We start from the raw sequence: 17541 nt of genomic DNA, 5'->3' as shown, positions 1-17541 counted from the left end.
ATGAACAAAATATAGAAATAAATGGATAATGCACAAACAAATAAAAAAAAATCTATAACACGCTTAACAACAATGCAGCATATTGATATAACAAAACCTTGCATGCAATATATCCCACATACTGGCCTCTATAAATAATGGTTACAAAAAATAAATTTACCAAAAAAAATAATTACAAAATTCCCAGAATTCTCAATTCTTCTTCCTCCTCTTCTCATCCACAATCTCTGCCTATTTTTTATACTCAAAAAAATGAATTTTTTTCTCTTTAAAAAAATAGAATTCCATTACAAAAAAATTCGCTTAAATGTGTGCTTCCTTTTTTATTATTATATAATAATTAAATATAATTTTATTAAGCCATTTTTTAAAAATAATATTATAAAAATAAAAAATACTAATTTAATTTTTACCATTTTATTTTGTATTTTAGTTTCTTTACACATACATATATATTTTTTGTAAATGTTAAATCACAAAAAAAAAGAAACTAAACAAAAATATATAAGAGAAGAAACAAAAATGGTATATAATAAATAAGAGAAGCAAGTAAAAATAAAAAATATATATATAAAAATCCCAATACAATTGTAATAACACATAAATAAAACAACTATTGTAAAAAGTTTGTTAAGTATAGAAAATAAAAGAAGCCAAATTATTAAAAAAAAAATACTTAAAAATGAGGTTGTTTTACTTAAATTAAGAAAAATACATTGAAAAGGAGGATTTATAACAAGCGAATTTCCAAAATTTATGCATTTTCATTAAGTACACAATTTTTCCTTCAATTTGCAACATTTTTGGCGGTGTGGTGAATTTCCATAAAAACTCACCACACCTCAAAAATGGCAAAAAATGCATAATAAACTACTAATAAATCGATATGGGTACTTCAAAAATTATTTGAAAGGATTTAATTACTTTTTAGACTCAAATAATAGTAAAAAATGGGGTCAATGTAGGGCTTTTAGTTAAAATCCACGTAAATCTTTTGCATTTCTGTCATATAAAATGAATTTCCTTTAATTTGCCACATTTTTGGCGGTGTGGTGAATTTCCATAGAAACTCACCACACCTTAAAAACAACTGGAAATGCATAATAAACTACTAATAAATCGATTTGGATACTTTAAAAATTATTCGGATGAGTCTAATAGGTATTTAGACCCACATAGTACTACAAAATTCGTAATTCGGCGACGGTGGGTCGATTTTAAAGCAAAAAATGGGGCCAAATATGACTTAGCAGTTGCAATTTGTTGAAATCAGTTGCATTTCTGTCATATAAATTGAATTTCCTTTAATTTACAACATTTTTGGCGGTGTGGTGAATTTCCATAAAAACTCACCACACCTCAAAAATAACAGAAAATGCATAATAAACTACTAATAAATCGATATGGGTACTTTAAAAATTATATCGAAGGGTTTACTTACCTTTTAGACCCACATAAAAATTTCATTAATCGGTGATAGATGGTCGATTTTTAAACAAAAATGGGGTCAAACTTGGTTTAGTAGTTACAATCATTTTAATTCTTTCGCATTTCTGTTATATAAATTGAATTTTTCTTAATTTGCGACATTTTTGTTGGTGTGGTGAATTTCCATAAAAACTCACCACACCTCAAAAATAGCTAAAATGCATAGTAAACTACTAATAAATCGATTTGGGTACTTTAAAAATTATTTGAAAGGGTTTAAGTAGCTTTTGGACCCACTAAATAATACAAAATTCGTCAATCGGCGAAGTTCGGTCGATTTTAAAACAAAAGGGGTTAAATCTGGTTTAGTAGTCGCAATTTCTTTAAATTAGTTACATTTCTGTCATGAAAATTTAATTTTCTTTAATTTCCAGCATTTTTGGCGGTGTGGTGAATTACCAAGAAAACTCACCACACCTACAAAATTGCTGGAAATGCATAATAAACCACTAATAAATCGATTTGGGTACTAAAAAAATGCTTTGGAAGGGTTTAATTAACTTTTAGACCCACATAATACAACAAAATTCGTTAATCGTCGACGGTAGGTTGATTTTAAAACAACAATTGGGTCAAATTTGGCTTAGCAGTTGCAATTTGTTTAAATCAGTGGCATTTCTAATATATAAAATGAATTTCCTTTAATTTGCAACATTTTTGGCGGTGTGGTGAATTTCCATAAAAACTCACCACACCTAAAAAAATAGATGTAAATGCATAATAAACCACTAATAAATCGATTTGGGTACTAATAAAATGTTTTGGAAGGGTTTAATTAACTTTTAGACCCCCATAATAATAACAAATTCGTTAACCGGCGATGGTGGGTCGATTTTACGGGAAAATGGGGCCAAATTTGGTTTTGTAGTAGCAATTTTTTTAATCGGTTACATTTCTGTCATATAAAATAAATTTTCTTTTTATTTGCAACGTTTTTGGCGGTGTGGTGAATTTTCTTTTAAAACTCACCACACCTAAAAAATAACTGAAAATTTAATTTAAAATGAAAATGAACATGTTTAAGTACTTTAAAAATTATTTTGGTGTCTGGAAATTAATTTTACACCCACATAAATTTTTACCCAGAATTAAAATTTTACACCGATAATTAAAGGAAAAAGGTAGGTCAAACAATGGTTTTTAGTTAAAATTCACTTAAATATTATTCATTTCACTTATACAAAATTGTTGAAGTACTTTGTTTAAACAATTAATATTTTGTAATTATATAAGCAACCTTAGCATTCAAGTTTTTTCCTGTATATAAATACCTAATTGTAACTTGTACTTTTACTTCAATAAAATATTCAATTCAATAGGTTATGGGCCCTCCATAAAAAAAAATTAAAAAAAAATAATTTGACAAATTTGAAAAAAAGGAAAATTCTGGAATTGTGAAATTAGATTGAATCATGGAGTTTAGCAAGACCATCAAGCCGTTAACAGGAGAATCCGATTGGGCGATCTGGAAGAGGAAAGTCAAAGATCTTCTGGATTTTTATGAAGGAGCTCTGGATGTGGTTTCAAGGAAAATTACAAAGCCAGAACCCTTAAGAGATGGATCAACTGATGCTGTCGTAAAGGATTACAACACACGATCTGCGTTCTACAGGAAAACGAACAGTCTTGCCAAAACCCTCATTACCAGTACCATATCTGATGATGTATATCTAAAAGTAATGGACAAAGAATCGGCTGCTGATATTTGGGAAGCATTAAATCAACAATTTGAGGCAACATCCAAGGACCAACTTTTCAAGATGTGTACAGAACTTTTTTCGTTTGTGTGGGTTGAAGATTTAGATGTTTCTACACACATTTCAAAACTTAAAAGTCTGTGGACAGAGATTAACGCTGGTTTAGAATTAAAAGGTAAAGAAAAACTTCCTGAACTGCTTCTTATTTGCAAGATTTTGCATGTGCTACCACCATCGTTCAAAATGTTTAAATCGAGTTGGATGATGATGACTCGTGATGAAGATAAGTCCTTAGACGAACTTATTATGCAGCTATGTCTATATGAACGCAATTTCAAGAAGCCTGAGAATATTGAAGAGCAAGAAGCTTTAGTTGTCAATGAGAAATACTTCAAAAGTAAGAAGGTAATTACAAAGAACGACAGTATTTGCCATTATTGTAAGAAGAAAGGCCACTGGATAAAGGAATGTCGCAGGTGGATTGCAGACGGCAAGCCTTCTAAATCGAAGCAAACTATAGACCATACAAATGTTGCGCTTCATGCGATGACAAGTGAAGTGAATATGGCAGATTCAAGTTCGGAATGGTGGTTTGATAACGGTGCAACGAAGCACGTTACCAATTCAAAGCGGTATTTTGTGAAATATGAAGAATTTGAACAACCAAATTCTATACAATCTGCAGGAAAAGAGTGTTTAAGAGCTATTGGGAAGGGACAAATAGAGATGCTATCGAAAATCAATAATATGGAAAAGATTGTAACCTTTAACGATGTATGGTATGTGCCAACTATATCGCGAAATCTTTTTTCGATTTTAGCTGCACATGACAGAAATCCGAATAGCAAATTTACATCTACCATGAATGAATGCAAATTTTACGTTAATGGAGAACTTATGGTAGAGGGTCAACGAGATATCAATGGCAGTCTGTACAAGCTAAATGTCCGTCCAAAGTCACACACCCAGAATATTTCCCTACTTGAAGAAAAGTCATTGTTACAGTTATACCACGAACGCTGGGGTCGTCAAGACTATCGCCATGTTAAGATGAAGCTTCAAAAGGAAATGGGAATCATAGTGAAGGATACAAGTGAAAATTGTGAACCATGCATTTTTGGAAAGTCTTCTAGGAAACCTTTTGGCAGACGCGATCCTGCTAGTGAGCCTGGTGAAATAGTATCAACAGATGTATGTGGCCCTTTTCCACCTTCATTCAAAGGATACAGGTATCTTCTAGTATTTAAAGATCACTACACGAAATATCGATATGGGTATTTCTTAAAACAAAAGTCCGAAGTAAAAGATTCGTTAAAAGAAATGCTGATGCATGCAAAATGTCAAGGACATACTGTTAAAACTTTAATTAGTGACAACGGTGGTGAATTTGAAAACGATGATGTAAGGAAAATTCTTGCTCAGCATGGGGTTACCCATAAGTTGACTGCTCCATATACCCCTCAGCAAAATGGGTGTGCTGAAAGAGAGAATAGAACTATCGTAGAAATGGCAAGGACTTTTAAATATGCCAATAAAGAAATCGAGTTTCCAGAATCTTTATGGTGTGAGTTTGTAAAATCAGCAATATATATTTTAAACAGAACCGGAATGTCATCTGAAGCAGATATTAGCCCATTCGAAAAATGGTATGGTAAGAAACCAAGAATTCGACATTTTCGAATAATAGCGTCGACGTGTTATATACACATTCCAAATCAAAAACGGAAGAAGATGGACAAAAAGGCTGAAAAGGGATATTTGGTAGGATACGATGGAGATGAGCGGTATCGTATTTACATACCAGAAAAGAGAGCGGTCCATGTTTCGAGAGATGTTAAATTTGTAGAGAAAACAAATAATACTAGTTTGAAACAAGTAGAATGCAAAGTAAATCCCGCTAATAATGAAAAATATTTAGATTTGTCCAAGATTGAAAGTTACAATGATTTCATTCAGGATGAGGAAATTCAAAATAGTTTGAATGAAGAGCCGAATCAAAACGTAGAATATGAACAAATAGTGGAAGATTATCCAAACATAGAAGAACAGAACGACGAAGATAATTTCGAAGGAAGTACATATTCTGACAGTGATTTTGAAGATGCTTTGCCAGAAAGCAACAATAGACAAGATTTTGAAGAAGAAAATCTCAAGTATAAGATATTAAGAAATAGAAAGGTCATAATTTCAAATACCACACATGACGAATTGGCTATGATATCTCAAGAGTTTGTTAATAGCATAGAAACTCCAAATTCGTATTCTGAAGCTACTAAAAGTGACCAAAGATCAGAGTGGTTAGCTGCCATGAAAAAAGAAATGAATTCGTTGATTGAAAGCAAAACTTGGGAACTTACTGAACTTCCGAAAGGCGCCAAAGCTCTCCCATCAAAATGGGTTTACAAAATAAAAACTAAAGCAGACGGCAGTGTGGACAAATACAAGGCAAGACTTGTTATCAAAGGGTATAATCAGACAAAAGGGATTGATTATGACCAAACTTTTAGTCCGGTAGCAAGGATGTCCACAATTCGAGCTCTCTTGAGCGTAGCTGTGGCAGAAAAGATGCACTTAGCACAGTTTGATGTTTCAACTGCTTTCCTTTATGGAGAGTTGGATGAAACTATATTTATGAAACAGCCAAGAGGATTTGATGATGGTACAAATAGAGTTTGTTCTCTGAAAAGAAGTCTGTATGGACTGAAGCAAGCACCACGGTGCTGGAATACCAGAATGCGGAATTTTTTAACTAAATTGGGATTTTTAATAAGCTCTGCTGATAGTTGCTTATACATCAAAGAAAAACAGGGAAAGAAGCTTATTCTTGCATTGTACGTAGACGATGGTTTGGTTGCTGCGTCTGATGTAAACGACTTGAACATGTTTTTAGAAGAACTTAAATCTGAATTTAAAATTACGCACAAGGATGCCAATTACTTCCTTGGCTTAGAACTTGAAAAGACGGATGAATGTATAAAAATAAGTCAGAAATCATACGCTAAGAAAATTTTGGAAAAATTCAATTTCTCTGAATGTAGACCGGTATCAACTCCGATGGAAAGCATTAGTAGCGTTGCTGCAGTTCAAAATTCAACAAATATTTTTCCATATCGGCAAGCAGTTGGAGCCATTATGTATTTAATGTTAGGAACTAGGCCAGATTTAGCATACAGTGTCGGTGTTCTCTCAAGATCTCTTGAATCCCATACAGCTGAAGACGTACAAAGACTTAAGCGAGTTCTTCGTTATATTGCTGGCACACTTGATTATGGAATAATTTACAAAGCAAACGGTATAAAGAAGTTGGAATGCTATAGTGATGCGGATTATGGGGGCTGCATGAGTACAGGACGATCAACAACTGGTGTAGTGGCATGTTATGCAGGCAGTCCAATATCATGGATAAGTCAAAGACAGCCAACTGTATCTACATCAACAACCGAAGCCGAAATCATTGCAGCGAGTGAAGCGACTAAAGAATTGGTATGGTTAAAAGGCCTCTACAAAGACTTATATAATTATAATGAAGTACCAATAATTCACATCGATAATACTGCGGCTATACGACTGTCTCAAAATCCTGAGTTCCACAAGCGAACGAAGCATATATCTTTAAAGCATTTCTTCATTCGTGAAAAAGTAATTCAAGGCGATATTTTGGTATCACAAATTGCAACTGAATATCAAATTGCAGACATGATGACCAAACCGTTACCAAAAATTAGACTACATCACTTCATCAATCTTCTCAATATTTATCATTTAAACAGGGGGAAGTGTTGAAGTACTTTGTTTAAACAATTAATATTTTGTAATTATATAAGCAACCTTAGCATTCAAGTTTTTTCCTGTATATAAATACCTAATTGTAACTTGTACTTTTACTTCAATAAAATATTCAATTCAATAAAAATTAATTTCCTTTAATTTCCAGCATTTTTGGTGGTGTGGTGAATTTCCACAAAAACTCACCACACCTCAAAAATAGCTGAAAATGAAGTTTAAAATATTAATAAACACGTCTAGGATCTTAAAATATTATTTGGAAGCCTAGAAATTTATTTTAAGCCCAAAAAATGTCATTAATCGGCGACATTGAATCGAATTTAAAGAAAAAAGAGGTTCAAAATAGGGCTTGCATTTTCGGCTTATAAAACCAATTTTTTTTAATTTGCGACATTGTTTTAAGTGTGGTGAACTTTCACTGATTAGATGCTAAAAACATATACACTTTCTCCCGTCATGGACTGCCAAGGTCAGGACCAATTTGGATATTTTCAGCTTTATAAAAGGTCAAAACATCGTATAAAATGAATTTCCATAATCTACGATGTAAACTATGCATGCTAGAAGCAATTTTGGTGGTGAGGTGAATTTTAAGAAAAACTCACCACACCTTAAAAATAATAGCATTTGAAAGCTAACATGTTTTTATGGCAGATGGGAAGGGTTAAAAATTAATTCGCCAGTGCTAAATAGTGATTAGAGCCCAAAAACGTTTCAAATTTCTCTCCGAAGGGCCTATGGCTAAATCTAGGGACCAAATTGGCTATTTTCTGCTTTATTGAATGTAAAAAAAATCGTATAAAATGCATTTCTGTAATCTAGGATAAAAGTATATTCGTTAGCAGCAATTTTGGTAGTGTGGTGAATTTCAAGAAAAACTCACCACACCCGAAAAATGATTGCATTTGAAAGCTGGCATGTTTTTATGATCGATGGGAAAGGTTAAAAATTAATCTGCTGGTGCTAAATAGCTATTAGAGTCTAAAAGCCTTTCAAATTTCTCTCCTAAGGGCCTATGGTTAGATTTAGGGATCAAATTTACTATTCTCTGTTTCATTGAATGAGGAAATGTCAAACAAAATGCATTTATGTGATCTAGCAAGAAAAATATGCGTGTTAGCAGCAATTTCGAAGGTGTGGTGAATTTCATTAAAAACTCACCACACCAAATAAAATTGAGCTATTCAATGCTTGAATAATTTTAGACGTGTTGCGCTAGGTTTTAACATCATTTGGAGGTTTTAAATGCCGTTTGGGGCCCCTAATATTTTAGTGCTCAATAAAAAAATGTTTTTTTAATTTTTAAAATTAATTTATTTGATTTTTATTTTGTTATTTATTGAGTGTGGTTTAACTATTTATTTAAAATTATTATTACTTAAATATTAAGGACATGTTTTTTCTAAAAATAAAATGTAATAAATGCAATGATGGTATTTTGTTGATAAAAAGAATGCTTGATCGGGGTAAGAAGGGAAATCGGGGAGGATTCGTTAAAAAGCCATGAGTTGACTGATTTTTTTTTTAATTTAAATATATGTATGATCGTAATAAATTTGTGCTACAAATACACAACTATCTGGAAGACTTCTTCACAGCCCTTCACTTCCCACATTTAAGGCACCACTATTATTCAAGCTATGCTTAGATTCGGTTATGCAATTTACTTCATGGTGGGCATAGCAACGGCGGCCTGGGTATGGCTTACATCAGATTCACGCCACAATTGGGTAACGGTCTTGGTTTGTGTGTAGAACTTGACACCTTGCTTGCCGTAGAAGTGATGGTCACCGCGGAAGGAGCCACGGGTACCGGTGAACGAGAACATGGGCAATGGCACGGGAATGGGTACATTGACACCGACTTGGCCGACATCGATTTCGTTGACGAATTTGCGGGCGGTGGCACCGTTGGTGGTGAAGATGGCGGTACCGTTACCGTAGGGGTTCTTGTTGACCATTTCGATGGCTTCATCGAGGGTATCGGCATTCAAGATGACCAAGACGGGGCCGAAGATTTCCTCCTTGTAGCAGTCCATATCGGGGGTGACATCAGTCAAGATGGTGGGTCCAACAAAGTAGCCATCCTCGTAACCGGAAACTTTAAGGCTGCGGCCATCCAAAATCAATTTGGCGCCTTGCTTGACACCGGATTCAACCAATTCGTGGATACGTTGCTTGGATTGGGCACTGATGACGGGACCCAAATCGGCACCGGGAACATGACCAGCATTGACCTTCAATTTCTTGGCGCGCTCAACCAAATCGGGGATCCATTTTTGGGCTTCGCCAACGAAGACGGCGGTGGACAAGGCCATGCAGCGTTGACCAGCAGCACCGAAGGCGGCACCAGCCAATTGATTCAATGTGTTTTCCTTGTTGGCATCAGCCATGACAACACCGTGGTTCTTGGCACCCATGTTGCTCTGGACACGCTTGCCGTTCTTGCCGGCGCGTTCGTAAATGTATTTACCAGCTTGGTCGGAACCGACGAAGGAGACAGCCTTGATTTCGGGGGCATCACAGATGAAGTTGACGGCATCGTGTTGGCCATGGATGACGTTGACAACACCGGGTGGGCAGCCGGCCTCATTCAACAATTCCATCAACATCATGGTGCAGCCGGGGACACGTTCGGAAGGCTTCAACAACATGGTGTTGCCGCAGGTGATGGCAACAGGGAACATCCACAAGGGAATCATGGCGGGGAAATTGAAGGGGGCAATGCCGGCGGTGACACCCAAAGGCAAGACCAAAGAGTAGGTGTCCATGTCGCGGGCAACATTGGCAACGGTTTCACCCATTTGCAAAGAGGGAATGCTGCAGCAATGTTCAACGACCTCTGTGGGGAGAAAATAGAACAACAGATCGTCAGAAATTGTATACAAAGAGAAAAAAGCGTCATCTTGAATACTTACGCAAACCACGCAAAACATCACCCTCAGCATCGGCCAAGGTCTTGCCCTGTTCCTTGGTAATGTTCTTGGCCAGCTCACCCATATTTTCCTTGATCAAGGCCTGCAATTTGAACATGACTTGTTGGCGGGACAAGATGGAAGTTTTCGACCAGGATTTGAAAGCATTCTTGTTGGATTCCAAAGCGGTTTGCATCTCATCCTTGGTACACTTGGGTACACGTGTAACCACTTGATTGGTGGCTGGATCATGTACATCGATCCATTCGGTAGTCTTGGATTCTACGAATTTGCCATCGATGAACATTTTGGTTGTGGGTGCGGCCGATGAGTAGGAACGCTTGGCCAACAAACGGGCCTAAAAGGAAGAAAAAAGAAATATTTAAATAAATAAAAAGGTTCAACATCAAAAAAATAAAAAGTGAAACCATAGAATTTATTCACTGGCGTAGTTGGTGTTATTTTTGTTTTAATTAAACCCAATTAAAAATTTAATTATGCTAATTGGAATTTCATTTTAAGTTCATTGGGCTTTTGAGTGTTGCTCGGGGCGAAGTTGAAAGTGAATAAATGGGAATTTTAATTAAAAAGTGCCTTAAAATGCCGTAAATTATTTAAAAATTTGAATTTTATATGTTAGAAATAAAAATCTGAACGTCTGGAGAAATTTTGGCGGTGTGGCGAATTTCTGTAACAACTCACCACACCCTAAAATTGTAGCATTCGAATGCTAACATAATTTTATGAACGATGTGAAGGGTTTAAACGAATTTTTAAAGATCCATGTAACGAATAGAACCAAAAATATCAAAAATTTACCACTTTAAGGCCTATGGGTAAGTATAATGACCGATATGGGATTTATTTGCTTTTTGAATAAGAAAATCTTAAATAAAACGCATTTCCGTAGTGTAGAAGAGGAAATATGCATGATAACAACATTTTTGGCGGTGTGGTGAATTTCAGTAGAGACTCACCACACCCGAAAAACTATGGAATTTGAAGTTTACCTTAATTTTATAAACTTTGGGAAGGTTTAAAAATTCTTCTTTATTTCCTTCGTCGATCTACAGGGCTGCGGTTAGTGAGAAAATAGGCTTTTGTTTAGGTTTTAAAATGATAAAATCTCAAATGAAATGCTTTTACGTAATGTAGAAATGCAAATATGTATGATAGCAACATTTTTGGCGGTGTGGTGAATTTCAATAAAAACTCACCACATCCGAAAAATTATGGCATTTGAATTCTAAGATAATTTTTACATGTTGGGAAGGTTTTAAACATTGTTTGAAATGCTGAAAAGCGATTAGAATCTAAAAATCATCCGAAATTCCTCATGTCATGGCCTATGGTAAAGGTATAGTGAATAAATAGGCTATTATTTAGTTATGTAATAATGAAATCTCACAGAAAATACATTTCCGTAATGTAGAAATAAAAATTTGAGTGTTATGAGCAATTTTGGCGGTGTGGTGAATTTTTTTTCAGAAACTCAACACTCGAAAAACTATAGAATTTGAATGCTAGTATATTTCTACATATGTTGGGATGTATTTTAACACGGTTTGAATATTCCTAATGTCTTATTATGATACTTTTCTTACAAAAAATCCCATTCATTTATGATTTTCTAACACAACATTTTCTTACATTTGGCGTTTTTTTACCCTAGTCATAATTGACATCACTGCTGTCAATTTTCTTTATTTGCAATTTTTTTTCATTTTGCAATCAATTTTTTCTTATCGTCTTCCATACATTTATATTTAACGATTTTGTAGCACAACAACTTTCATGTATTTTTAAAATTTGGCGTTTTTTTTTTACTTCAGTCATAATTGGCATCACTGTCTTCTGTAGAAAATTTTCTTTAGTTGCATTTTTACCTTTGCAATTATTTGTTTCTTAATTTGGGGATTTTTTTATTCTAATCACGGTTGGCATCAGTGTTTTCTGTTGTGAATTTCCTCTGTTTACATTTTTCTCTTTGAAATTATTTTTTTCCAAACATGCTTTCTCGTGCCTATTTAAATTTGGCGTTTTTTAAATCTTGTCACAGTTGGCATCACTGTTTTCTAATACCATTTTGTGTTGTCAATTTCCCTAATTCGCATTTTTCCCTTTGCCACCAACTGTTGACAATTATTGCCAGTCATGTTCTTAATGGCATCGCTCTCTCTCTCTCTCTCTCTCTCTCACACACTTTTGTAAAATACCCGTTGTATTTCTCCTTTCCTTCTTTCCACCCAACCTCCCTCTGTCTAACAACAAACAAACTTGTTAGGCATGCCTACCCCCTTCACAAATCATGTGGAGCAATAGTAATTTACAATTGCCATTCTCCAGCCTAGTTATATCTCCCCCCTTTTGTCACTCTCTCCCCCCACTTACACTCTGTTGAAAACAACCGTAACTCGGGCTCGGCTCTCTCTTACGTCGTGTGTAGGAAATTATTGCTCGTGTCTCCTCTAAAGAAACAAAAAAATCATGTTCAATCAACGACATTGGCAAATTACCGTTCGGTTCTCTGCCCCACATATTCACTCTCATTGACGATCTCTCTCGCACTACTTACACAGTAACACAAAGCACACATAACAACAAATTCGGTGGGCTTGTCTGGTGGCATTAGAAATGTTTTGATTTATTCTTGTCGTTGTTGTTGTTTTTCTTTCATTCTAAAAATTTCCATTACACAAAAAGGAAGAATAGGAACAGAACAACAAAACAATGACGACAACAATAACAAAAAAATGTCAATCAAATCATGATGGGGGAGCTATCTCTGTGTGTGTGGTTAGTTAATAAATTTAAACTTGAAAACAAGATAAATATGTTTTTGGTGTATTTGTCCCCCTGTTCTTTTCTCGCTCTCTCTCTCAACAATGTAGGGGGGCCATGACCAAAATACGGAAATTAAAATAAATTGAAATGAAATGGAGGCGCGTGTAAATGCTGCCTACAATTGACAACAGTTGTGGAGAAAAGTTTGTTGACAGTTAGAGGGAAAATGTTAATTAATAAAGAATAAATAAATGTTTTAGGAATTTTTTTTGGGGAATTTATTGTAGGGATGAGAATGATTAAAAAAAGTAACATAAAAATAAAAATAAGAAAATAAAAAAATAATAAAAAAGATAACAATAAAAAATAATTTTAATAACCATACTCCTAATTTTATTTTAGTAAAAAAAATTCTAAAATAAAAAAACCTTCTCAAGTATAAAACTCTGGGGGGTCTCTACCCGTGCAAGATTATCTCCAAAAGTTCTCGAGATAAAGTTTTTTTATTTTTTTATGGCCGCATGGCGCAGATTTCACTGCACTCGAGCAGCTGATTAGATGCCATATTAAGTGTGTTCAGGCAAATATGTATTTAATAAATGTATGACACAATAAATACTGATAAGAATTATTATTAGATTATGATAAGGTTTGAAAAATATAAAAAAAATAATTGTTGTTACCTAGCAAGCAAATAAGAAATAGAAGAAGAAGAAAAAAAATTGTTTGAAAATATCTAACCACGTGATGATAAACTTTAGGAATTAGTCAAGTATTTTTAAGTGGAGAGAGTTTCCAAGGCAAGAATTTTTTTAAAGTGACTAAAGTATTGAAAAAAAAATTGAAGTGACTGCAGTATTGAAAAGAAAAAAATATCTAAAGTGACGCATGATAATATTAATCAATATATTAGGTTGAGTAGCGCACTTCAAATTAAGTTTTATGGTGAAGATATTTTTTTTTTCTTTTTTAAGGATGAAATTCTTATCGTTTTGTTTTTTTTTCAATTTTTTAAAACATAATTTTGGCGGATTCAATTTAAACAAATTTATTAGATAGGCCGATTACATGTTTTTTTGTGGAATTTTTTTGTCGTGTACAAACGGCCTAATTAAGATAAAAGGCTTGGTGTAGGTAAATAGGGATTCCGAAAAATTAAAATTTAAAAAAATTGAATTTTCAAGCAAAAATTCTGGTTTCATATTCATAAAAATTATTTTATCTCAGGTGGCCCATCACTTTTCACCTCAACTGTTTATAGGAAACAATTGTTGCCAAACAAATAGTTTTATTAAAATCTACATATGTATGTGTTCACGTGTGTATTTGTGTGATTTAATAAATTGTTTACATTTTGATTCGGATTATTTATGTAAATTATTATTATTTTTTATTAGAACGAAATATTGTTGTTTTTTCTGTTTTCATAATTGCCATTGCAAATATTCAATTCACACAAATTTGAATACCAAAAACGAAATGGGTTTTGTATTTAAAAATAAAGTTGATTTGCAAAAAAAAAAAAAAAAACTGGTGTTCACACACATACATACATATCGACAATCCAGTATCGCTCTCTCATAGACAAATTATGTATGCTAATGCTACTGGCAAGTATTGAATGGAAAATGCCACGTATATTGAAAAAAATGCTCAGCAAACTATTAGATATTCTGGCATATTGTTATAAATAAATTAAAATAAAAAAAGAAACGAAGGGAAGCTCCTCTCTCGCGCTCATTTTTTCCCAGCCCAAGGCATATTCTCGTAAATTCTGCCAAAGCGACAAAAATGATCGATTTGACTGAGAAATATGACGATTTGACAAAAAATGGAAATTCTTTCAATATTTTTTTAACAACAATAAGTGATAAAATAAAAAAATAATATCCAAAAAAAATTTTTTCATCAATGACATCAAAATGAAGCACATCAATTTTGAAATAATTTTTTTTTATTTAGGGAAATCGATGTAGAAGTTTTTTTCACTTTGAATTTTTCGAACTTATTCAAGTCCGTTTTTATTTATTTTCAATATTTCAAAATTCTTTGAAAATTTCTTTTGAATCTGTGAAAAGTTCTCAGATTTTTTTTATGAAAATTCGATATTTTTTATTTCCAGTATTTCAAAATTCTTTCAATTTCATCTTTGGGGAACATTTTCAAAAAGGTTTTCGTTTTGAATCTGGGACAAATTCTGCAAAAACCTTAAGGAAAAATCCCTCTCAATAATTAGTTCTGGCAAAATTTTTTTTTTCACAAAAATTCAACAATTTTTTACTTTGAATATTTGAATCTATGATATTCAATAATTTTTTTATAATTTTAATAATCTTCTATTTCAGTTTTAAGAAGATTTAAGAAAAATCCCTTCCAATAATTAGTTCTGAAATTCAACAATTTTTTACTTTGAATATTCGAATCTGCGAAAATTAGATTATTTTTTTACAAAATTTTTCCGCCAAAAATAGGTTTTCACTTTAAAACTGTAGTTGTTTCAGTCGTAGTCATGGTTATTGCTATTTTCCGTGTTTTGAAAATATTTCCATAATATCTTCTAATTCAGTTTTAATTTATTTTTTATAATGTTTTTCCCGCCAAAAATAGGTTTTCACTTTAAAGCTGTGGTGGTTTCAGCCGGAGATTTTTTATTGCTATTATTTCTCTTTAGAAAATATTCCCCTAAAATTTTTTTATTTATTCACAAGCCAAATTCATGTGTTTTCACTTTAAAGCTGTGATAGGTTCCCAAGGGGTCAGGGTCAACAAAAAAATTATTTCCTTTCATTATCATTTTCATTCTATCTCTCTTTGTCAACAATTCAATTCTATATTTAAATTGAAAAAAAAAACATTTCAAAACCTGTGATTTTCCAACAATTATAATTTTTTTATTGGCTGCAGAACTTCTTTTTCTTCTATTAATTGTTTTCGATTGTTTTTTTTTGAAATCCATCATTTCAACGTTTATTTTATTTCCACTTCGATTAAAATTCCTTAATTTTTCTTTTATAAAATCTATGTATTTTACATTTTATATAATGTAAAATATGTATTTAAATAAGATAGTTTATCATAAAACACATCTAATGTAAACATTAAGTTACATATTTGCCTAGCAAACTACTAAATCGCCAGACATAGTGGCACCTAAAATTCCCATTTTACAAAAACAAAAACATTTTTTGTAATTTTTTCCCACAGGAATGAGAATTTAAATTAGGCGTTTTATTAAAACACGCTAGATGTAAATACAGCCTACCCACTCTCATATAAATTATCAATTTTATGTAAATACGCCATTTATTTACATGACATTTCAATTGATAGCTTATTTTAATACCGTGCTTCAAATGCAGCATCATTTGATGTAAACACGGCCTTACTCCAATTACATTAGCTTGTGACATGTCACAGGTATTCACTTTTCAGTAATAGCAAATATGATAAATCTTGATGAGTTGTGACAGTGTTACAACGGGATAATTTGTTCTCTCTCTCTCACTCTCTTTTTACTTTACATTACAGAATATCACAGTCTCTGAGACTCTGTAGTATCTTAAAGTGTGTTTACATTAAATGATTTGTTTTCTTAGCACAGATAATTTGATTTAATAGTCATTTTTCATTAGTTATATAAAATAATAAAAATAGAAATAAAAGAAAACTAATAAAAATAAACATGTAATTGCAAAAGCATCAAAGATGTGTTAAGGGCCAGGATCCACGCAATGGAAAATAACTAACAAATTTGATTGATGTAGATTAATTTTATTTTCATTAATTTAATTAATTCCCATGGCTTTCGACACACACACATACATTGATATGGAATCTATCTTCATAACCCAAACAAGATTTTTTTTCTTTTTGCATGGTGATAACAAATTTTTTATCTCTTGGGTGTTGCAAATTATGAAACAAAATAAGATAAATATTTTTTTTTTGTATATTTATTATATAAATAATAAATAGAAAAAAAATATTTATTTCTTCAAACCAATTAACATAAATTGTTATATAACCAGATGCGGAAAAAAATCGCTCCTAAGAAATATTGATAAATTAGAAGCCCCCCCCCCCCTATAATAAAATTTAGAAAAAAAAATCGCAAAAAACGCGTTGCCATGTGTTATCATCCTCATGCCATACATGGTGAAAGCAAAACGCCTGACAAATCACACAAAATAATTTTATGACTTCGTGGTCTTGTTATCGGTTAAAGGAAAAAAAAAAAAAAATTAAACAACTTGAGACATACATAATTGTTTTATTGCCAATGAAGAACATATAACTAGCATGGGGGGCTCATCAGGCCACTTAATAAATGCTTCCGATTTTTAAATACAAAAATCTAATCTAAAGAAATTCCGACAATTTTATTAAAAAAAATAATATTTTTTTTTTAACCCAAACGGTCTTCCCAAATAGACAACATCATTACGTAATTAATAATTTATGGAATTTTTTCCAACCAAAAAGGGTCTTGTCCATTTGCCACCACATCACACATTTATATTTTATTCTTGAAGAAAAAAAATATCACACATGTAAACACTGTTATTGTTTCTTCTTCTTGTTTTACAACAATTACACTTTTACAACAACTATTACCATTACTACGCAGCAGTCCAACAGGTAAATACTTAATTTTATTTATTTTTTTCTATTATTTTTTTCCTCTCACCTCAGCACCAATCAAACGAAGCATCGACATTTTTGCGATATTTTTCTTTTTTACAAGACGAGAGCACCACTAAACCAAACCAGCCGGTGGTTTCACTAGAACTAACAGCAATTGGAAAGTTTGCTGGCACGTTTATGCTCTCCGTCAATAGGCAGCAAAGCTTGACGTTAAACGTCAGCGCTATG

The 17541-nt window shown here is 32.8% G+C and overlaps 1 protein-coding gene across 1 annotated transcript; it reads right to left on the bottom strand.

Annotated features, from left to right (window-relative positions):
• Positions 1-8634: 8634 nt before the first annotated feature.
• Positions 8635-17498, bottom strand: LOC133335883 (probable methylmalonate-semialdehyde/malonate-semialdehyde dehydrogenase [acylating], mitochondrial). The gene is made up of 3 exons (XM_061544176.1): positions 17357-17498; positions 9889-10243; positions 8635-9812 (listed from the first exon to the last, which is right to left on the bottom strand). Exons 1-3 carry the CDS (start codon positions 17384-17386, stop codon positions 8635-8637), a joined length of 1563 nt encoding a protein of 520 aa, XP_061400160.1. The 5' UTR covers positions 17387-17498.
• Positions 17499-17541: the final 43 nt, after the last annotated feature.

Source organism: Musca vetustissima, unplaced genomic scaffold, assembly GCF_032173495.1.
Source record: "Musca vetustissima isolate MV318-11 ecotype Yass unplaced genomic scaffold, APGP_CSIRO_Mvet_v1 utg68122, whole genome shotgun sequence".
In the NCBI taxonomy this organism is placed as follows: domain Eukaryota; kingdom Metazoa; phylum Arthropoda; class Insecta; order Diptera; family Muscidae; genus Musca; species Musca vetustissima.
The sequence above is the reverse complement of the archived record's forward strand: the minus strand, read 5'-3'. Positions and strand labels throughout refer to the sequence as shown.

What these genes read in the sequence shown, in the direction of transcription:
- LOC133335883 (XM_061544176.1), bottom strand. Translation starts at nt 17,386, where the DNA reads ATGTCGATGCTTCGTTTGATTGGTGCTGAG. An exon ending in TTCGTTTGATTGGTGCTGAG is followed by an intron (nt 10,244 to 17,356) that starts GTGAGAGGAAAA and finishes TCTTCCTTTTAG; the next exon opens with GCCCGTTTGTTGGCCAAGCG. An exon ending in TGATGTTTTGCGTGGTTTGC is followed by an intron (nt 9,813 to 9,888) that starts GTAAGTATTCAA and finishes TTCTCCCCACAG; the next exon opens with AGGTCGTTGAACATTGCTGC.